The sequence below is a fragment of the Jatropha curcas genome, chromosome 5 (genome assembly GCF_041381405.1).
Source record: "Jatropha curcas cultivar XTBG-Jc1 chromosome 5, XTBG_Jcur_1.0, whole genome shotgun sequence".
Classification (NCBI taxonomy): domain Eukaryota; kingdom Viridiplantae; phylum Streptophyta; class Magnoliopsida; order Malpighiales; family Euphorbiaceae; genus Jatropha; species Jatropha curcas.
This window is the reverse complement of record NC_143155.1, coordinates 20180816-20203162: the sequence shown is the minus strand read 5'-3', so window position 1 is coordinate 20203162 and position 22347 is coordinate 20180816. Positions and strand designations below refer to the sequence as shown.

Sequence of the window (22347 nt, the reverse complement as noted above, 5' to 3'; positions counted from 1 at the left end):
CAATTTGTTAACCCTATGTTGCCCAACAATCGAGGTCAGGTGATTTCGTCTCAAACACATAAGGGGAGTAGTGTTTCTGGGGTTCTCCAAGAACTCAGCCAGGGCCACGTATGAAAACGAAACATCCTGCTAGTCGTCACAATGCTGACAAGGTGGTGGATTGGTCAACTCATGTTGAGAATAATGGGGAATTTTTTCAGTACAAGGATCGACAGCAGGCTACGAACATAACTTGGAACGGTCCGATTTTGTATCCCGAGCGCCATTCTGTGGCTCATCTGGAGCTAATTCCTAGACCGTCAACAGCTTCTAAGCAGGTACAGGCCGAGTCTGATATTAATGTTCATGGTGTCGGAGTTCCCACTCATGCTTTGGGTACTTTTGAGAACCACCAACAGCCCCCGGACAGCTCGCCTATGGATGTTTTCCATTTAAGTTCTACCTCTGGGTCAGGTAATAGTATGTTGGTACCGGAGTCAAACTTTTCAACCGATCATAGTATGGTTCCACCGTCTGTTGAGGATGATGGAACTTTGAACTATTCAACTCCAGAGGAAGATGGGAAGGACCCATACTTGATAGATTAATTCTTTTCTTTTCCTGATCAATCATGTCCATGTTTATTTGGAATTGCCAAGGTGCAGGTGGCACCTCTTTCTTGCGTTTTTTACTTCTTCAACTGCAAGTGTATCAGCCTGTATCAGCCTGCTTTCTTAGTTCTTCTGGAGACCAAGATTAGTGGTGTTCGTGCAGAAAAAGTTATCAAGAAGTTGGAGGTATTCCTTTTCTCATAGGGTTGAAGCTATTGGTTTTTCGGGCAGGATTTGGCTGTTATGGAAAGATATTTATTCAGTAAATATTTTGCAGAGCCACAGTCAATATATTCACTGCAAAATATCTCGTAATGATCATGTTTTAATGAACTTTACTGCCATCTATGGTAGCCCCGTTGCTAGCCGTCGTGCTGAGTTATGGAATCGTTTGAAGTATCTTGAGCTGGACAGTCTTTCCCTTGGCTTCTGGCAGGAGACTTTAACTCTCTGTTGTTTGTGTCGGAGCAGCAAGGGGGTCTCAAAATCGTCTTGGTATATGTAGAAGTTTTATTTCTTGGTTTACGGAGTTCAATCTCATTGATTTGGGTTTCAAAGGTCCTCAATTTACCTGAAAACGGGGCTCCCTTTATCAACGTCTGGACCGTGCTCTCTGTAACGCTCCCTGACGTCTCGCTTTTCCGGAGGCTAGTGTCTATCACTTGTTGCGCATTCATTTGGATCATAGACCCCTTCTTATTCGGTTTGATAATAATTACCGTCCGCATCCTTCACGGAGAAGTTTCTGTTTTCAAGCGGCCTGGTTAATCCATTCTGACTTCCATTCCTTTGTTTGTTCTTCTTAGCAACAAGGCTCTAATCTCTTGACTTCTATTTCTGAGCACTTTTAATCTCAGATCGTGGAATAGATATGTTTTTGGTAACGTGTTCTACAGAAAGAAGGCACTCTTAAAGCGGATTGCAGGAATCCAAAATTCTCTTGAGCGACATTTCTTTCAAGGTCTATGTGATCTGGAATATTCTCTGAAGGTGGAGCTGGATAGAGTGCTTCAGCAAGAAGAGTTAATTTGGTTTCAAAAACCTAGGGCTGATTGGCTTCAGTGGGGTGATAGAAACACAGCATACTTTCACATTAAAACTTTGAATCATAGGAAGCGTAACAGAATTGAAGTGCTCCAGGACTCTAACGGTAACTGGGTCTCTAATCCTATGGATTTAAAGAAGCTAGCCATTGATGTTTTTGAGAATCTGTAGACGGATGATTTGATTGACTCTATGAACTTCCCGATTCAAGGTATGTTCCCTATTATCCCGTCTGCTCTTATTCAAGAGTTGTCTTGGCCTATGGTTGATTCTGAGATTCGAAATGCTCTCTTTAGTATGAGGCCATGGAAGGTTCTTGGCCCGGATGGCCTTCATGCCGGATTTTTTCAAAATTTTTGCCCTATTGTGGCTACTGATATATGCTCGGAAATTCGACGGATCTTTGTTGGTAATGGTACTAATCCGGACATGAATTCTACCACTTTAGTCCTTGTTCCTAAAGTGAATAATCCTACTTTGATTTCTCAATTTCGGCCCATTAGCCTTTGCCCTGTTGTTTATAAGATTCTCACTAAGGTAGTGGTTAACCGTTTAAAATTGATTCTCCGTCGTGTCATCCCTACTCAAAATAGTTTCATCCCAGGCAGACACATGACTAATAATATTATTCTTGCTCAAGAGGTGGTGGTTCATACTATGCGGAAAAAAAAACTGGGTGAAAAGGTTTTATGGCCATCAAGATCAATCTCGAAAAGGCCTACGATCGGGTTAGTTGGAGCTTTCTCTCTGACATTTTAAAGGATTTGGACCTGCCTGAGTCTCTTGTTCATTTAATTATGAATTGTGTTTCTACATCTTCTATGCAAATTCTTTAGAATCGGATAAATTTGCTCTTACTCGAGGGTTAAGACAGGGAAATCCTTTATCACCTTATTTATTTGTGTTATGTATTGAGAGGCTGGCTCATTGTATATCTCTTGCAGTTGCACGTAAACTTTGGAAGCCAATTCGTCTCAATAGGAATGGCCCTCCTCTTTCTCACCTTTTTTTTGCAGATGATTTATTGTTATTTGCTGAAGCTACTAACGATCAAGCTGCCGTTATTAAAGATGTGCTAGCTGCATTTTGCTCTTCTTCAGGCCAGAAAGTTAATAGCGCTAAAACTACGGTCTTCTTCTCTAAAAATGTTCTTGCCAGCTCCCGCAGAAGTCTTATTAGCACATTGGGTTTTAAGGAAGTCTCTTCTTTTGGCAAGTATCTTGGCATGCCTCTTCTCCATGGCAACATTACCAAACGTACTTACCACCACATTTTGGAAGTTGTCTCGCACAGGTTGAATGGTTGGTTGGCCTCCCAATTGTCTTTGGCAGGTAGAATTACCCTTTCTCAATCAGTTATTGCAGCTATGCCTATTTTTGCTATGCAGACTACTTGCCTTCCCAGCCATGTATGTCAGGAGATTGATAAATCGTGTCGTCAATTTGTCTGGGGGCTCTCCTAGTTCTTGTCGAAAAGTTGCTCTTGTTCCTTGGCAGCAAGTTCAATGCCCGAAGAGTTTTGGTGGATTGGGTTTTTGAAATCTTCCTATTTTGAACAATGCTTTTATTATGAAATTAGCTTGGGGTGTTATCAATCATCCTCAGGCTCTTTGGGTTCAGGTCATGCGTTCGAAATATAAAATGGGTTCCAATTTGCTTCCAGCTGAGTTTTCGACTACAGGGGCTTCTGCTGTGGCGAGAGGGATTTACAATGCCCTTCCCGCTATAAAATCTGGCTTACTCTGGTTTGTGGGTAATGGGCTTTCTGTTCGTTTCTGGTTGGATAGCTGGCTGGACGTTGGTTTGATTCTGCTTAACGAAGCTGTTCTGCAGGTTCCTCTCTCTATGCAAGAAGCGACTGTTAATTGTTATGTTACCAATTCAGGCAGTTGGAATTTGGAATTTGGGTCGTGAGTTTTTGGATAGAATCATGGCAATTCCCCCTCCTCCTCTCTCAGGACAGGACTTTGTCTACTGGGGTCTGTCCAGCTCAGGGATTTTTTTTATTAAATCGACTTATAAGCTTTTGTTCTCCTCTAATGATACGAGCCTTGTCTATAATTGGAATCTTATCTGGAAATGGCAAGGTCCCCAGCATGTTAGAAGCTTTCTTTAGCTCCTTGCTCATGATCGTATTCTTACCAATTTGGAACGTCAACGTCGTCATCTGGCTGAGAATGGTTGTTGTCCCATTTGTCCCACTGCTCTTGAGTCGGGACTTCACGTCATGCGTAACTGTATTTTGGCTTTCGAAGTTTGGCATTTAACGATTCCGCCAGATGTTCAATCTCTTTTATTTAATTCTTCCTGGAATATTGCGGACTGGTTATTTTGGAATCTACAGCTTACAGATTTGGTTTTCAGAGAGGTTCCTTGGTCCTCATTTTTTAGTGCTATCTGCTGGTTCCTGTGGAAAAGCAGAAATGCAGTTGTTTTTCAAGATCATTCTCTTACAGTCGCTACCGTTATTGATTTGGCTTATAGGCTGGTGAAGGATTATATTACCTTGCCCCCTAGTGCGGTGGTTAATGGGGTCAAAAGACTGCTAGCTCTGAGATTTGGGTGAGTTGGACTTTACCATATTTTCCTTATTTTAAGCTCAACACTGATGCATCCATTCCTCATCATGGGGCAGTGGCCTTTACTGGTGGATTAATTCGTGATTATAGGCGTGTCTGGCAAGTTGATTTTACTGTCAAGATTGGGATTACAACGGTTTTGGGAGCTGAGCTATGGGGTCTCCTTACTGGCATTCAATTAGCAATTTCTCGTGGATTTCTAAGTTGGTGGTTGAATCTGATAGTCTGTTAGCGGTAAATATTGTTCAGGGAAAGTTTGCTCTGCCTGCTCAGCATAGGTCCTTGTTCTGCACATCCGGCAGTTGCTAAAGGCTCGTCCTAATTTTCATTTGTGTCACACTTTCCGTGAGGCAAATTCTTGCGCGGACTATCTCTCAAAGCATGCTTCTTCCATGTCCCAAGACCTGCAGATTCTGGAGTTTCCTCCTGTGGATATTCTGCCTTGTATCAATCACGATCTTTGTGGTGTGGCTCATGGTTGTTGATGCCATAGCTAGCGGTGTTTAGTCTCTTTTCATTACCAAAAAAAAAAAAAAAAGAAATTTTCATTTTAATAAGAAAAACTATAAATAAAATGTGATTTTCTTTTAGTTCATTAATTTGTTTTCCAAAATGCAAACTTTTGCACAGAAAAATTAAAATAAAAATTTAAAAACAGAAATATCAACAAAAACTATAAAAGGAAAACTAATTACAAACTTAGAAAAATTATTATGTAGAAATCTTAAAATTTCTAAGAATACTTGAAAAACAAAAGAGAGTCTGCTTTCAATGGCTAAAATTCCTGCTTATCATTTCTCTAACATTTTGTTGTGGCTGTGAAGAGAAGGATTAATGACATCACTCATGCATACATTCTACAAAATAAACATTTTTTTTTTTTACTATCAGATAACATAATATATCACCAATATATATAAGGTAATGTTGCAATTTAAGCATACTTCAAATAATTATAATATTTCAAATATATTACATATTTTCAATGGCCCATTTAAGGACAATCCAGCCCTATGTGTACAGGGGAGAAACCCATTTAAGGGCAGAATTTTTTTTTTTTTTTTTTTTTTGAAAATGTAATTCATTAATATTAAATTCAAGAATTACAAATAAAGAACTTTACTATTAGTAGCTTCGCTAATCTTTTTAACGAAACAAAACAAAATTATATCTTTTTGAGTAATCAAACTAAAACTAAAAAAATATAATATTAGATTTTTCTGCTTAGAGTTGATTTTGACAAAAATATAAATTTTTACAGCAGTAACTAGTTCGTTAATTGATTTAGATGTCAAAATAATAACTCCTTTGAATCTTTTATAACTAGATTGATTTTCAATAATTTGCAACATATGACGAATACAGATGCGTCAATAACATCAAATTTTTGCAGCAGTAACTAGTCCATTAGTTGATTTGAACATCAAAATAATAACTCATTTGAATCTTTTATAACTGGATTGCTTTCCAATAATTGGAAACATATGACGAATACAGATGTGTCAATAACATTAATGGGGAACATGTCGCACTACCAGACTCCATCGATCGAAGATCCATACCTGCAAATAAAGATTTAAAATCTCCTACCAAATAAAATCAAATATCATATTTTTATTTAGTAATAAACTCTTGTAGAGAATGGACTACCCTCATAAAGTATGGACAAAAAAAAAAACTCTAAATATGAAGACAACTAACAATAACAAAAAAAAAAAGACAGATCTATTATAGAAAAAATATATTTACGTTTATTAAAGCAAAATAAGATTAAAAGCAAAAGAATGTGAAGCAAAAGAGATAATAGAAAATAGGAGGCATGGATTACCGCTGATAAACAGCAGCAGTCCCAAACTAAATTTAGAGTTAGAAAACTAGAGAGAAAGAGAGTTTCTTCCAAACAGGAATAGGGCAGAAATTACATATTAAAAAAATGATCGGGTAAGAAATCTATTACTTAAAATTAGTATGAAATCCTTTGTTATTAAAAATTAATTATAAGATCCCTAACTTATGATTCCATTAGTATTTTCATCATTCGATCAAAAAATAATTTCTATTGATTGTCAATTGACTCAAAAAGTGATTCCTAAATTGTAACTATGAGATACGTAACTTATTATTTTCTTTAAAATCATAATTTAAGGATGAAATTTTAAACTATCCCATCTGAACCCTTTCAAAAGTTTATAATCCGTATCGAGGAATGGAAGAGAGATGAATATTCGAATATTTTGAATTATTCGTATCTGTATTTTATTTATAATTTTAAATCGGTACCTGTCTCAAACCCGTTTAAGTACTCATTTGAATACTCATATTCGAATCCGTTTAAAATTTAATTACATGTATCCCTGTCAAATCTATTTAAAAGGGTACTTTAAATTGTTAGGGTATTTGCAACTTTTTTTTTAAACTATCCAAACCTGAATTTCTTTAAGATATATTTTTTACTAATAATGGATAGATTGTTATAGCATCATAAGTATCCATGACCAGACCTATTTAGTATAGCAGATATCTAAAGATATATATTTGTTCCCTACCCATATACGTTGTGTAGTAGTTTTATTACTCATATCCGTCCTAAACTATTTTATATACTATATGTATCTTCATCAAATGAATCAAAACCGGACAAGTATCCTAAAAAACTCGCACCGCTTCCATTAGTACCAGTACCATTCTCAAATCCATTTAACGTGTTGTTTAATCGGGTAAGGTATTTATAAATTTTAAACTATTTAAATTCGAACTTATTTAAAATAATTTTTTATTCATAATAAATAGGATATATCATTAAGTACCCATGACTATACTCATTTAATATAACGGACAACAAGTCCATTTATTCAAATATATACATTGATATTTGTTATGGGTAATAATTTCACTATTTATATCTATTTTAAATTCATTTATTTGTTATAGGTAGTAATTTTACTATCTGTATCGATCCAAAATCCGTTGATTGCTACCGATAGTAATTTCTTACTCGTTTAATATAACGGACAACATGTCCATTTATTCAAATATATACATTCATATTTATTACAGGTAATAATTTCACTATTTATATGTATTTTTATTTGTTATGAATAGTAATTTTACTATCTGTGTCGATCCAAAATCCATTAATTACTACCAATAGTAATTTCTCTATCTATATTGATTTCATAGGTAGCTCCTTTAAAAGCCTTAAAGCGGTCTGGTTACCCTAAAATACCCTACCGCCTACCAATACTTTGCTCAATAAATTAATGATGCCTATTGGCAAGTCCGTAAGTCGTAAGTACTTCCCAAAACCAAAATCCAATTATAAACTGAACGTTGTTTCCTCTCTTTCCTTCTCCCCTTAGGAACAAGCAACCGGAGAATCTTTAGAGGAAAGAGGGAAAAAACAATAAATGCTAAGAGAAAAACACAGAATATCCTGGTCACAGATGGAAAGAAAATATTCCCCCAAAGATTTTCTTCACTTTAGACATTATTGCAATGCAAACCCTCCTATTTCTACTGCCTCTCCGTCTCTTCCCTGCTATTGTGTTTGTATTCTTCAAGTCCAAAGTCCAATGGCTCCGTCCAAGACAAAAGAGCCTCGAAAGGCAAATTTCTTGAAGAAAGTTCGCGACGGCAACGAGAAAATAAAAGCAGCTTCTTTTCTGAAGAGAAGTCCTACTCTTCAAAAAAAAGCTCAGGAAATCCAGACATTGTGCGATATTTCTGTTTGTCTTGTTTGTTTTGGACCTGATGGGTCTGTTAACACATTTCCGGAGCAAGAATCTGAGGTAAAAGCTGCAATTTTGTCTTATAAAGGGCTTGAAAAGAACCAAAGGCAAGAACTTACTTTTCTGGAGTTTTTGGAAGCTAAAAAGAAGAGCCTTCTAAAAAAGAAAGCTAAGGTAATTAGAAAGAAGATGGTTGAGGTTATTGAGAAGTATTCCAAACTTGTTGATGGGTTATATGGTAAGAACTTATTTGAGATGGTTAATTTTCTCGAGTTTAAGCTGATGGGTTTTAAGGAGGTATTGAAGTCTTTTGATACTACAGTGAAAATTGGAGATGAAAAAGTTCAAGAACAAGCTCTTGCGATTGAAGCTGTGGATAGTGATGATGAACTTGGCATACTTGAGAATTTGGATATAATATCAGAAAATTCTAATCAAGTGGCTGTGGATGGTACTGAGATGATCACTGATGTTAGTTTCGTTGAAAGTAATTCTTGGCCATTGGATTTGCACAGTCTTAGTAATAATGATTCTATGGATGAGAATTGGGCTCAAGACTGCAAAATTAGTGAGTTTAACTCTAATGGGATTTTAGAGACTAACAATGGTAGGACTAGGGTTGAGGTCAGCCAGTCTTCTTTATGGTTCGAAGGAGTAGATAATTTTATTTTTAGTACAAATGCACAAGAGAGTTCTTCTTTATGGTTTGAAGGAGTAGATTATATTGATACAAACCCTAAAGCACAAGACAGTTTTGGTGGTGCGATGGGAGAGATTGATGGCATGAGTATAGTTCCAGTTAGTAGTGATGATGATTTGCTTTATAATGTTTTACCAATCTCAACATGGGATGTTTCTTTTATTGGTTGATAAAAATGGAGTTTAATCAAAATTTTTTATCACAGTTAGCTTCCGTTGTATTACCATAACTTCCTATAATCATTCCACTTTTGATAGAACTAATTTCATATTGTAGTCTTACTACAGTTGACCTAATAAGAAGCTTTGTTTTTACAGTGTAATTATGTTATAAATATAATTGCCTTTGTATTTACATTTTTTTTATTTAAATTGGAATTATTTATTTTACAGGTCTTAGCAAACAAAATAAATAAATGGTTGGTTGATCACTCCTGGAGCTCACATAATGAAAAAAGAAATGTATCCTGTAATTTGCAAACAAAAATAGCCACATCAATTTCTCTAATTTTTATCAGGCTAAAATTTTCTTGTCATTTATTAAAAAATAAAAAGAGTCACCCACTGCTTTCTTCGATTTTTATAAAAAAAATGCCTGAAATTTTCAGATCCCCAAATACGCATAAGTCGTAAAAAATCTCAAATACTAAAAGTTGCTATGACCCCATCGAAAGAAACCAACAGCTACATCAAATTTTATAAGCAATTTTATTTTTCTCTCTCAATAGCAATGACATGATCAATTTCATTCATATATTTATTATACTTGTTATAATAAATTTGGCCTTTCCTATTCCTGTATTAAGAATAATGTCACGCTGTGCTATAGCATTTGAAACTACATAAAATTGTTTGTTTTAAATGGCTCTAATATCCATGTTTGGTTTTCTTCTCAAGATCAGAAGAGGCAAAACCAGGAGCCATACCTACAATCCAACTCTTGCAGGTAGCCTTTAATGGACAAGGAGAAGGCTTTTGTGTGGGCCTTCACTCTCAGCAAAAAGGAACCTATCATTCGTCCATCGTGTACATTAATATTACAGTGGAAACTCCTTTTGTAGAAAGTCGATGTTCCGAGAATCACAAGCTTCCAACATGTCATTCCTAGAAGCACAGCTGCAAAGAGGAAAAAGGCAAAAAAGGAAGGATGCTCGGTATAATTAGATTACACAAAAATTAGAAAACAGAATTATCATATCTCATGAAAATATACCTTAATGAAATTCTTAAATATTGCCAAGCATTGTCTGCCTTGGGATTCATAGCAAGTGCCCGCACATAGTAACGAATGGATTGCTCATACATACCCTGGTGGCAACAGGAAACACTTTATTTACTCGTCTGTAGTTCAGTTCATTATGATATCCGCAGTTTAAGATTTAATTTAAAGGACTCACTACAATGACTAAATTCACCGCATATAAGTTCAGAAATGAGTTGGATATCTCAATTCTCATGTTAAAGCTACAAAAGCAATTGAATTGACAGTGAATATATTCACTCAAATACATATATTCTCTATCAACCTTATATTAGGTCTCACTGACTAAGGTTAATGACTTGAATAATCAAGACAACCAATTCCCTCCATAAACAATGCTCTCTTCTGTAAGATTTCTTGAGTGCCAAGTCTTCCTCCCCCTTATAATTGTCCTCTCATTTTTTAAGAGGAACATAATGCAGAGTATGTTGAACAATTTCTTGTACATCATATCACTAAATGTCACACCAAGCATCATATACCATGGTTTACTATTTTTTGTATAGCATTTCTTCAAGTACGACAAATTTTTAATCTGCATATTACTCTTTTGCCTTTTAAGGAAAATATTTTCTGATTAATCATATTTATTGTGCCACAATTGAGTGGTCCAAAAATAACCAATGAGTGTTTCACCTAAAGATACACGAAAACCCTTGTGATGATTGGATAGATTGATCTCCTATCTTAGGATGACGAGTGGCCAATAAGCAGAGGTCATTACCTGATTGGCATAACTGATTCCCATGTTTGCCCATGCACGAACATAGTTAGGCTTCAAATCAAGGGCCTGGAAAACCAAAAGGAGATTATCAGATGAACAAAAAGAAATAGATTAACAATGAAAAAAGAAGTTGATGCCAAGTACTCAAACATGTAAATATCAGCGAACGCTAGTCATCCATAGACAGAACCACGAGAGAAGCCATGAAAAAGAAAAGAGGAAGCATTCCCTCACGAAATCAAAAGGAGTAACCAAGTGAAAGAAGAATGTTAAAACAATGTCTGAAGCTATTCAAAGGCTTGACATTTACTGATCCAAATCACTTTTAATAAAGTGCTAATTCGGTAAATTGTGGCAGCTGGCTTCAGAAGTTGGAGCAGGACTTTCGGAACAGAGGACCCAAGCCCTCAAGTTCCAACCAGAAAATTTCTTCCCCTGTGGCCAATGACTGAGCACAGCACCTCCAAAGTACTTTGAGGGTGGGAAAGGGAGGGGGAGGGGAAGGAAAAAAATCCAAAACCAAAAACAACAGTGGAGTCACACAAACTATGAGCACGATAGCTCCCAGGCTATTATGCTTTCACTGGACCAAGAAGATGGAGTCAATGTAAAAGCTACTTGTGATACACCCAACTGGAAAATCAAGATAAGATGCATCTACACCAATTCACATCCCCATAAACAAAACTATGGAACTGTCGAAATTACAGCCATATCTCAACCACATGGAACCCATTACCTGGCATTGTATCTGAGTGGACTAAACCATTTAGAACATCCCAAGTTTTGTTTCAGGTGAAAAAGGATTAAAGAAGAGGGATCAACTTAATTACACAAGTCAAATGCAGAAAACCCAAGACAACTGCCAGACCATGGGAAGAAATTTGAAGCGCACCAATACATGTTTGAAACAGCTAACGTTTATTCTCCTATCATAATCACAGTCCGGTTATTCTGTAATATATGGCAAGGCTACCCAAAAAAACCACAGGAGCAACTCAATTTATTTAAGCAGACGTATACCTGTTGATAAGCCAATATCGCATCAGCACTCTGTACACTGTTGGCTTGTGTTGCACCAAGCTTGTTCCACAGGGAGTAATCCTGTGGTTTGAGTTTCAAAGCTGTTTGAAAGGAAGCAATGGCTTTGTCATATTCACGGGATAAATTATATAGCACACCTAGGACAATGAGCACATCAGCATCCTCAGGCGATATCTGAGCAGCTTCATTGAATAGTCTAGCAATCTGCACATCATAGAGGTAGAATTTTGATAAGCACCATAAAAGTGAAAAAAAAACAAAAAAAATGTAAGCCAGAAGATCTGAAACAAAAGCAACACTTAACGTGAGTCTCAAATAAATATAAAAATAAAAATTGACTCACTGCATGAAATTTAATTCATAAGTAGCATATACTCGTCAGCTTTAGGGGGCCACGTAAACCAAACCAAATACACTCACCTATGACATGTTCAGAAATTATGTGCACTTGTATAAAATATAAATATTATTTTGACTACTTGTATTACAACAAAAACACTATTTCAAGTTCCAATCATCTGTTTGTTGCAATAGATCCAAGGGCATTAAAAAATATATTGGGTATGGCTCTCACCAGTGTCATAAAAACAAGTCATGTTTATAAAAGAGAGATTAGATAAATACTGTAGCTGCTTCAGGATGTATGATGGGGGTGAATTGGAAGAAAAGGCCCCAGGGGCATCATCCTTTTTAAATAAAAAAGTACATTACAGGATAAGAGAGAGAGAGAGAGAGAGAGTTACTATACTCGGCAAAGATTTGCAACAAAGTTTGCACAATATACAGATAGGTAAAGGCCCTTGATTCTATATCTCAACATGTTTATTTGTACTGTGAGCCACATAAAATTCAGAATACCAGCACATGTATTCCAAAAATTCATATCAGATGCATCTTCAGCATGCAAATTTGCATGAGCTCATCATGCCATAACTTTTGCCATTATTCATAGGCAATATTGTCATCTTGCTGGAGTTAAGAGCCCAAAATAACTTTGTTGTGCAATATATCTACCACCCTCATAGTGCAATGGGAGCTATGATGAACTCACTGGATTGGCATCTTGATATTTTCGTAATAAAATAATAAGATGCAAGTGTTTCACAGTTTCATCACACGTCTCAAATTTCAGATGTTTATATATTTTTTCTAAAGAAAACATTTTAAGCACCATAGAGACTCAACTGACAAACCATTGTCTTAAAGGTTAGAAGTGGTAAATAAGATTATGATCCTGAGAGCACCGGTTAAAATGCATAAAATGGAAATTCTTCAAGGACAAAGAAAGAAAGATACTTCCATAATAGCACTTACATCAGCATAATATAATGATTCTGAAAGCTCTGGAGTGGCAAGTGTTCCATACTTCGGGTGATTACGTAACCATCCATACAAGTATTTCAAAGCAGCTGCCTGCTCCAACTCTGCAATTTTGAAGTCTTAAGTAATTATTTTGCTCTTGTGCTTAATTCAAGAGTTCTTCACCAAATCATACTAAAAAATATCATCCAAAATGTAACACAATCGTAAAAACATATGACCAAATATAGTTTAAGATTTTAAGGTTATATTCTTGGTTCTGAACAAGTCAAGGGGAAATAGCTGACCATTTGTATGAGACACGCCAAGTGCAAGAAGCACTTCAAGATTAGTAGGATCAGCCTCTTGTGCACGCATCATTGCAGCAATAGCCTGCACATATAACAATGCAGTGTTATCATAACTATACCTCATCAAATCCTCAACTAGTCAGAGTCTTTGATGAAAAAAATGGAAAAAGGAAAAAGGTATAGGAGCAAACAAAATCAAGTTTGTGCAACATGTTCTCATCCAAAAATTGCTGAGTCAAGGTTTAACCACAAGATATAAGCCAATTTTATGAGCTTCGCAAACTACATTCAGAGAGAAATAATCATGACTTCAAAACTAAAACAGCCAGAAAAATTAAGCATGTCATAGAGCCAATGGCTCCATACAAAATTTCACACACAAATACACAAATAACTAGATATGGGGTTTCAAAGTTCATAGTTGACTGAGAAGTATTTGTGCAAGTTCAAAAGGAAAGAAACAGAAAGTAAAAGTTTAAATCATCAACAAGCAAAAGAAACAGAGAGTAATAAGTTTAAATCTTCACCAAGCAGCTGCTAGTCCACATGGTCTTAGAAATATTTCCAAGACAAAAAAATGTGATTCCAGGAAAGAAATGAAACAAATGTAGTATGTTTTCTAGCAAACTTTGCTTCTTGTTATAACACTTCACATTAATGCAACATGATTGGATTTTGGAAATGCTCTGTAGCAAAAGATTCTCTTTATCAAGAAAGGATTGGAAGGTAAAGAATCAATGGTTAATGGATAAGGTATGGAACTAACTCTCTAATATTGCTGTGGGAGATATTCCTGGATCTGTTCCTCTCTCTAGTTCATAAAACGATTAATATAACTGGTAGAATCTTAATGAAGGACTTGAAAGGCCTAAAAGATGGCATATCTAAAAACTTTGAAGAGGAAAGAAAATGTTAAAAAAAGTAGATGCCAGAAGCAAGCCTGTTGTGACCGTTTTTCATAAAAGTTCTTGTAGATTAAGGAAAGCAGCCATATATTGGATTATAGAGAGAATATAGAAACCATCCTAGTCTAGAGCTTCGATCACAAGTGAATTGAATAACCTGTTGATCATCATCATTCTCTGCATGTGCTATTCCAAGTAGCCTCCACCCTTCAGCATTATCGGGATTTTTCAAAACTTCAGCCTCTAAAGCGAGCACTGCTTCACTCAAAAGTCCTTTGCGGAACAAGTCCTGACCTTCTTTTAAAGGATTGGGGTGACCAACATAAGGATTCATATCAGAAAACACATAGACTCCCCTTGAAGCATCTGAGTTTTGCTTGGCAGCTACTTGTTCATTTAGGTACCTGTACATAATTATAAAACATCGATTTCCACAAATAGAAAGGAAGAGAAGTTTGCTCTAGCATTGACCCTACATCAAAAGATAGATAAAATTATCTATGACACTTTTAGAAAATTAAGCAAAGCTAGCTATCGACGGGATCCTATCAGATTTTGTCATGACCAAGTGACCAAATATTTTCTAAAGAAAGTATTTGGTCATAGATATATTTTTTAAAAATAACTAACTAGGAAAAAAAACAAAAGAGATATAATCAGCCACAGGAGAGTGTGGATTCAATGTTTTGCAACATTCATTGTGTACAGACATCATACATTGACATTTTAGAGTAAGATGGTAAAAGAAAAAAGAAAATAACGGTACATAAATTAGCAAATGATGCAAGTAATGACTTAAACAAAGAATTAACAAGAAATGATAACAGTAATCTGGAGAGTTTAAATCAGGGGAATGAAGGTGGGACCTAACCTGATAAGTGAGAACTATATGGAAATAGAACATGATAAGCAACAAAGATTCTTAAAAGGGAAAAAAAAGAATTGCTGAATCTTTTCGGATTGACACTAGTTGATTTGCTTTTAAGCAGAGGTTGATGCACATGCTAAATATGACATAAAAGAGTGGGAAAAAACAGGATATTCAATGACAAAATAGAATAATGTCAACAGCTAAACTGGCCTTACTTTGTCACAGAAACCATTGGCCTAATGGTAAATGATGCTTGAACCTTGGTATCTTTTGTGATTCTATCACAAACATTTACTTTCCTCAATTTCATGAGGCAACTTTTCTATTTTTGCAATTCTATCAACAACCGAATCATAAGTAAACCATACCTGATTTTGTTACTATAGCAAGCCAAACCAAAAAATTCATATGGAAAAATAGATAAAAATATTTCCAGCCAAAAATCAAAAAGCTGTGTTTTGAAATTGAGAGAACATAAAATACAAATCATTTCCCTTAACATTAAGTTCTCTCAAGCTTATAAAATTAGATTTATAATTAACTACACAGTTCATTTTATAAATGCTTTAGAAGGTCTTGTAAGTAATAAACTTTAAATGAACAATAATTCAGCAAATGATAGATGAGAGGACTGAGCCCACCTCAACAAACAATAAATAGCTTACTTGATTGAACTGAAAATAAAGCAGTATGATGTTAATGTTGTTGACCCAAGCACAAAAAATAATTTCTCATTTATGTCTGTTCTACTCACTCATCATATGCGTTTGCCCAACTATCAGCTGAAGTCTCCCCCAATGCTCCTTCCTCAACCTGCTGCCCAAATTCTTCCACCCAGTCATTAACATGCAACTTTGAAAATTCATTTACCCACTGATCATCGACAGATCCATTCTGCTCTCTTTCAGTAGTAAACTCATTCACCCATCGATCAGGTCCATAAGAAACCTAAAGGAACTAGAATTAGATCTGGAAATTGTAAATAAAGGAGAACTAATAAATAGACTTAAAAAAATAAAAAAGAAGAAAAAAGAAAAAAGAATAGGCCCTTTAATCATATCACACACAAACAGATCATGGAACATTTGGATTTTGGACAGAGCTTTAGCTGCCCTTTACAGTTATTAGACAGTAATAAATATTGTAACAAATCAAACAAACAAAAGAAAACACAAAAAAAAAACAGAAGACTCCCAAATTCCAATCTTTACAAGGGCATACCAATTGCACTATATGAGAGTTCCATTTCCTAAGTTGCCAGCATCAGTAAACGAGTACTCCCAATTAATTCTTCTGATATTAAAATAATAAAATTAATTGATTACTTCAGGAGAAATATTCTTTAATTCACATCATACTTCAATTTTTAGGTACATAAATTAACAGTGCAGTAATATGCATTGCAGTTCAGGCTATGAAATGATATTATGTAGGGGTCTTGAGTTTGCCTAACAAAACCCAAGGACCTCAAGAATTATAGATAAAGGGCACGCACAACCTGATGTTTCAGAAATCTGTAAAATACAGAATTTCATGAATATGTTTGTGATCAAGACAAGCAACTCCCTTATCCTCTGTACTACTAGGTTTCACTTCTTTTTGCATGTGTAATTGCATAGGTTTGAAGCATGGCCATTAAAGAAATTGAGATTGGAATGCAAACGCCAGAAGAAAATAAGAGTATCCCCAGTATTTATAAATATCACTAGTACTTCATTAAATTTATTGATAAGTAAATAGAACTTCAGAACATTTTGTGTTCTTACTCTACATCAATCTTATTTCTGCCATTGTCTCTTCTAGCAAAACAATGATGAGGGCCATAACCCAGGCACTAGATAAAGTAAAAGCCTATCAATAGGTTAGCACTATTTTGAAAGAGGAGAAACTGAGGGAATGCAACATGGGAGATTAGAAGGAGAGAAAATAAAAATAAGAAATTTGCTTTCCCCTTTTCGTTCGGAAAGGAAGAAATGAGAAGGAAACAAAAGTAGAGGACAGTTTGCAAAACTGTGACTTTGACCTTTGCTTTCTGGAGAACAAATTTTTGATATAGGGTAAATCAGTAATTTTGTAAGTCATCCACCCCTATCCACTTAAGCTCTCTCCTATTGAAGAGACCACAGAAAATTTGAGTTACTTTCTCCCAACCCTCAACCCAAGGTAAAATAACCTTTCTCTCTCACTTTTGACCCTCCAATATTCCTTTTTTTTTTCCAACTTTTCTCTCCCAAAGAGAGCAAAAGTTTCCATACTTGGAGAAAAGGCCACACCTGTAGACCTACCTTGATGAAGCCTAGTTCACTCTACATGAAGCACAATCAAGACTGAATAGAACACCACCACAATTGAGAAAAGGAGAGAAGAATAAAGGCAACGGGAAGTGGGGAGGTTAAGCTTTTATTATGCAATAAAATTCTTATCTTTTACGAACCTCAAAGTGGTTTAATAGGCAAAATCTTGCAAAACAAACGAGACAGATGATAAGCTATATTGGATTACTATATATACATCATCCTAGTAGGTTTCAAGTGTGCAAATGTGTATGTACACACAGTTGGTGATCAAAAGCATAACGTAAACTTTTTTTTTCTTCTTTCCATGCTTTCAGTAAAATTTACTTGCCTCATCACGCACATATTCATCTGCCCAAGAAGTACCCCCTGTATTATACTGTTGTTGATATTCTGATGCCCAATCACCAGGTGCAGATGATGAGGCTGGCTTGACTTGATTATCATCAATAATAAGTTCACCACGGCTCATCTTTGACACAAATTGAAGAAACTTGGAATTCTGCATTCCCATGGAATTTGATGAACATTCAAGCATAAACAGCAATAAAAAGAAAGAAAAGGAGACACATAATGTAAATGACAAATAATCAGTGATGTATATTTTCTATAATGCATGTGATTCTAAATATGTTCAGGGCTTTCCTTCTCATACATGCATTAGTATCAATCACTTGTTATACTTGGTTTGGAGTCTTTTGATCATTATTAACAAAAGCTACTCGCCTTCTCAAGACAAAAACACTACTAATCCAAAGTCCACTTGCAGGTTGTACCCATCACCCAGTATCATCTTCTACAGGATAATAGTCAAGCAATTGCTCAAAGAAAATAAATACCATCTATCAGTTTCCATAAGATACTATTCTGTTACCAGTATGTGAAAATCTGAGAGTCATGATTCATGGCATGTGAATGCACTTGGCCTATAACCCTGTGAAAAAAAATGTACTTCACCACTTAATGACAGCCAAACATCATTTAGCTACTTTTACACAATGGTAGAAGGTAGTTTTCAGTGTTTGTCACCAATAAAATTATGGACTCTTGCAAGTGGCACACAATTAATGAGTAGCGAAAAAGCTCATCACTTGCACCGTCAAACAATAGTTTCAAAAGCATTTTCCTACCAAAATCCTAAAGCTTCCAAATACTTTCACAATTCCAATTTAGGTGCTATCAGGCTGATTGAAGCAGGAAGAGTGCTCTGCTTAAATTGATTCCACCAAAAATGAACCAGAGTATAACATTTAGTTCAATAACATGTAGAAACAGACTCTCCACAACACAAAAACAAAAAATTCCAGAACCAGGAATGAACATGCACACCATATGGAAAATTTAAGTGATGATAAAGCATACAAACCTGAAATTTAGGATCATTGTTTTGAGCTAGCGTGTGTGCAAGCATACGAGTCTGCTCCATCGCAGCTAAGTTCGAGATATTTGGACCTCTCATTTGATCTAAAGATCCCATCCTTTGTTGCTACAACCAAATAAGACAAAATAGAACATAATGTCAATGAAATGTCCAACTATTCATGCAGCCAATTTTCAGGAAGCATATCTTCATAAACCTAAGAGAAAGTTCCAATATCAACCATGCGTTATCAAATCAACAAGCATGATCTATCAATAAAATAGATTTAAATACAAGTACCTGGTCAAATTCAGAGACCCAACCATTAGGCCCATGTTGCTGTTCAAATGCATGAGCCCAGGCATCAGGATCACCATGGTCCAATCTGTGCTGGTTAAATTCTGCAATCCATCCATCAGCAGCATGAGGACCTGGTCTAAAACTACCTTGTGATTCATTCCAATGATCTTCCATCTCACGAAATCTCCCATGTAAAGGTCCCTTTGCCCTTGCATCACCATCAATTTCTAATGAAGACAATAGCGCATTCACCTGGAAATATAAATTAGTAAAGTTAACCTCATAGTTTTGCTCCTAGAATAAGATTAAAACAAAGATACAACTAAAATTAGGAGACAATAGCTTTCTTAACCAAAGATAGGGCAAACGACCTGTGCATTAATAAAATCTTCACTCTTATCAGCAAAAAAATGACGGGCCATTATGCTGCTACGATCACGTATGCATTGTTTGTCACCTTCAGATAATCCTAACAATGGCAATGGAGTAGGATGAAAAGGAATTCCACCACGGCTGCTTTCAACAAATGAGTGCAAGAAGCTTGACAACACTCTCTGGGGTGGTCCTGCAATCCGAAAAACAAGGAGCACATGAAAACAGTTTCCTCATTCCTGTGTGCTGCAGTATTCCCTTAATTCTCTAGACATTAAAATACTGACACAGCTCAAGTGGATAACTGGTAAGTAATACAATATAAGTACAGCGCTATGCAAGATTTAGGTACAGTTCCTATGGCGCTATAGTGTAAGTGCTACTCATAGTATGTATTGCATCTCAAACCATTTGTACATCTTGGCCTAGTTTCTTACAAAACGGCGCAAGCATGATCGTTGGGGCATGGTACCAAGGGAGAAATTATTTTTATATAATAGGAGTCGCTATGCCTTGTTTTCTATGCGACTCAGAGAAACTCATTGGATGTTATACACAGGTAAAGGTTAGTATCTTTGTCAATCAATCACGCATTTTCTCTTTCTCAAACTTGCACTGTACATGGCTATCAGCAAACCATAATTCCATCCTTTGACATTCAGCTATGCGCCTTCACAGCAAGCCCATCAACTCTGAGGAATCTCTTGTTTGAATATGTTTTCCAGTTAGAGAAATTTCTGATGCTCTATCAGAGAAATTCCTGATGCTCTGTCCTATTAACCGCCTTGTCTTACTTCACCATCTATTACTCTCCTAATCCAAAGTCAAAGTAACTGACTCTATTGTTTTAAAATTATCCTTCATCATTAAAATGTCAGCCTTTTTACACCTTATTCAGATAATCCATCAAGGAAAATATGCTATATGCAGAGTTTTTTACGAATTCCAACAACAACAAACAAAATTAGCAGCAAAGGTAACAAGCTCAGAAACCGCAAAGGTTTAGCATTAACATTACCATCCAAAGTCGGTTGAAGCTGAGGTCCACGATCATACACATGATCCAATTGAGGAATGTTAGCCTGATGTGGAAGAGGACCATGAGACCTCTGTACCTCATCCCAGGCATCTGCAAATCCATTTTGGTCAGCAGAGCGAAAGCCACGAAGAAATTCCGAACTCTGAAAAAATACCAAAAAAAAAAAAAAATTAAATAAACAGTTATAACACTAAAATAGTAACAATAACACGATAATTAAACAAAACCTTTAACTAAAATTTCCATTTCCTTATCAGACCTGAGTATGAGAAAATGGCTGCTGCTCAAACTCAGCCCCAGGAAGTGCTCTCAGAGGATCCTGAACATCCTGGTAAAAACGATTCTCGGAACTTGTAGCCGTCGATGTAGGGATTTCCTTCAGCCTCTCCTGTTGAAAACACAAAATTGATTTTGTTTCAATTTTCATAATTCGTAGGGGGGAAATGTGAAAACTGAAAAGATAGAGAAAGAGAAATGCGAAAGAAAGTTATACTACACCTGAGTCTTAGAAGAGGAGCCTAATAGGGTATTAGCGAGAGCACCAAGAGGATTAGAAGACGAAGAAGAGCCTGGAACTGCACAGGCTGCTCCTCCGGTAACTAAGTCCCGCATCGCCATGTCTAATTTTCTGCTCTGTGAAGACGGTCAAAAGTGAAGTCGAAGATTGGGCTCTGATTGTTGAGTCAATAGAAACTGAAATTGAAGAAGAATTGGGTCCAATCAGATGATGATGGTGATAGAGCAGAAGCAGGACCTCCAATTCCAATTTCCTGTGTTTTTTTCCAGAGATGAAATTATGATAAAGAACAACCTCCATATATTTCCATTTTTATGCAATAAGTTTATTAATAATGACAAAAAATAATAATATGGAAAAAAAAGGTTAGATCATTTTGTCGTTTTGTTTGTTATGTGTAATCGTATAGAGCGTTGGATGATGTGTAATTGCTGCCGGTGCACGCATTTTAAGGCGAGTATTTATTGTACCATCGATTTAATTTAATTAACGATTATCTATTTTCTTTTGTTTTTTTAAACCAAATTATTTTAAGCCAAAAATATTGGAGGAGTATATTAATAAATAAATACTATTTTATTTGAAAAGAGGAAAGAAATATAAAAAAAAAGGAATTCTGATAAATTTTTTTCAAATTAAAAAGAAAATAAAAAATTATAAAAATAAATTTATAGAGAAAAATTAATTTTATTTTTTTATATCTAAAAAAGATAAGTAAAATATTTTTTTTCTAAAAAAAATTATTTCCTTATTATTTTTTATATTTATTTAATTTTCTTCCTTCTTTTTTTCTCTTTGTAATCCAAATACAAAAGAAATTTAATTAATGAATTATAACCTCTTTTTTTTTTTATCTTGACTTATATATGTTAAGCAGTCTTTAAGAATGCATGTCTAATATATATATATATATATATTGAAATAATTTGTTTATATATTCTTTAATTTCAATTTATTTTAATTTAGATATTGTGTTATTTTTCAGCAAAACTTGAACACGCGTCTTATTAACATTGAAAGCTATTATAAAAAATAAAATAAAAAAAAAAAAAAAAAAAAACATTGAAAGTTATATTTGTTGTTACGTGGCAGTTAGATGTCTCAGTTGAAGCTATGGCAGTCAATAAAAATGCATCTCGGTGTAAGATGTCTGTCTTGAGTCCATGATTCTTAAGGCCAAATCCTCCACGATGAGGGGTCATTGTAGCTTTCAAAGTTCAAACCTTTTAGATACATACAGTTTGCACAAAGCTTCCTTCTGCTTCTTCCAGGGAAATGCCAAAACTAGCCAAGTGAAATTGATTAAATATGGCAACGTTACAAAATGCCTGCCAGCCCTGTGCGTGTTCTTGGCAGGTCGCCCTATTGATTGAGGCCATTTAATTTGTAATACTAAAATTTCCCCCGATAC

The 22347-nt window shown here is 35.4% G+C and overlaps 3 protein-coding genes across 3 annotated transcripts; 2 read left to right on the top strand and 1 right to left on the bottom strand.

Moving 5' to 3' along the window:
• The first annotated feature begins 1826 nt into the window (after positions 1-1826).
• Positions 1827-4697, top strand: LOC149496357 (uncharacterized). The gene is made up of 8 exons (XM_089721331.1): positions 1827-2310; positions 2471-2927; positions 3022-3164; positions 3213-3466; positions 3519-3612; positions 4090-4195; positions 4303-4435; positions 4491-4697. Exons 1-8 carry the CDS (start codon positions 1827-1829, stop codon positions 4695-4697), a joined length of 1878 nt encoding a protein of 625 aa, XP_089577457.1.
• Positions 4698-7452: 2755 nt separating this feature from the next.
• LOC105641898 (uncharacterized) lies at positions 7453-8992 on the top strand. Its single transcript, XM_012226547.4, has one exon. The coding sequence runs from the start codon at positions 7620-7622 to the stop codon at positions 8808-8810; it is 1191 nt and encodes a 396-aa protein (XP_012081937.1). The 5' UTR covers positions 7453-7619; the 3' UTR covers positions 8811-8992.
• Positions 8993-9324: 332 nt separating this feature from the next.
• PEX5 (peroxin 5) lies at positions 9325-21236 on the bottom strand. Its single transcript, XM_012226478.4, has 15 exons — positions 20918-21236; positions 20679-20807; positions 20399-20561; positions 19380-19573; positions 19009-19260; positions 18715-18834; positions 17680-17850; positions 15809-16002; positions 14341-14587; positions 13276-13360; positions 12983-13092; positions 11648-11872; positions 10625-10690; positions 9853-9947; positions 9325-9755 (listed from the first exon to the last, which is right to left on the bottom strand). Exons 1-15 carry the CDS (start codon positions 21035-21037, stop codon positions 9677-9679), a joined length of 2250 nt encoding a protein of 749 aa, XP_012081868.1. The 5' UTR covers positions 21038-21236; the 3' UTR covers positions 9325-9676.
• Positions 21237-22347: the final 1111 nt, after the last annotated feature.

What these genes read in the sequence shown, in the direction of transcription:
- LOC149496357 (XM_089721331.1), top strand. Translation starts at nt 1,827, where the DNA reads ATGAACTTCCCGATTCAAGGTATGTTCCCTATTATCCCGTCTGCTCTT. An exon ending in GAAGAGTTTTGGTGGATTGG is followed by an intron (nt 3,165 to 3,212) that starts GTTTTTGAAATC and finishes TTATGAAATTAG; the next exon opens with CTTGGGGTGTTATCAATCAT. An exon ending in TTAACGAAGCTGTTCTGCAG is followed by an intron (nt 3,467 to 3,518) that starts GTTCCTCTCTCT and finishes TTACCAATTCAG; the next exon opens with GCAGTTGGAATTTGGAATTT.
- LOC105641898 (XM_012226547.4), top strand. Translation starts at nt 7,620, where the DNA reads ATGCTAAGAGAAAAACACAGAATATCCTGGTCACAGATGGAAAGAAAA.
- PEX5 (XM_012226478.4), bottom strand. Translation starts at nt 21,037, where the DNA reads ATGGCGATGCGGGACTTAGTTACCGGAGGAGCAGCCTGTGCAGTTCCA. An exon ending in GCTCCTCTTCTAAGACTCAG is followed by an intron (nt 20,808 to 20,917) that starts GTGTAGTATAAC and finishes TGTTTTCAACAG; the next exon opens with GAGAGGCTGAAGGAAATCCC. An exon ending in ATGAATATGTGCGTGATGAG is followed by an intron (nt 16,003 to 17,679) that starts GCAAGTAAATTT and finishes TAGTTCCTTTAG; the next exon opens with GTTTCTTATGGACCTGATCG.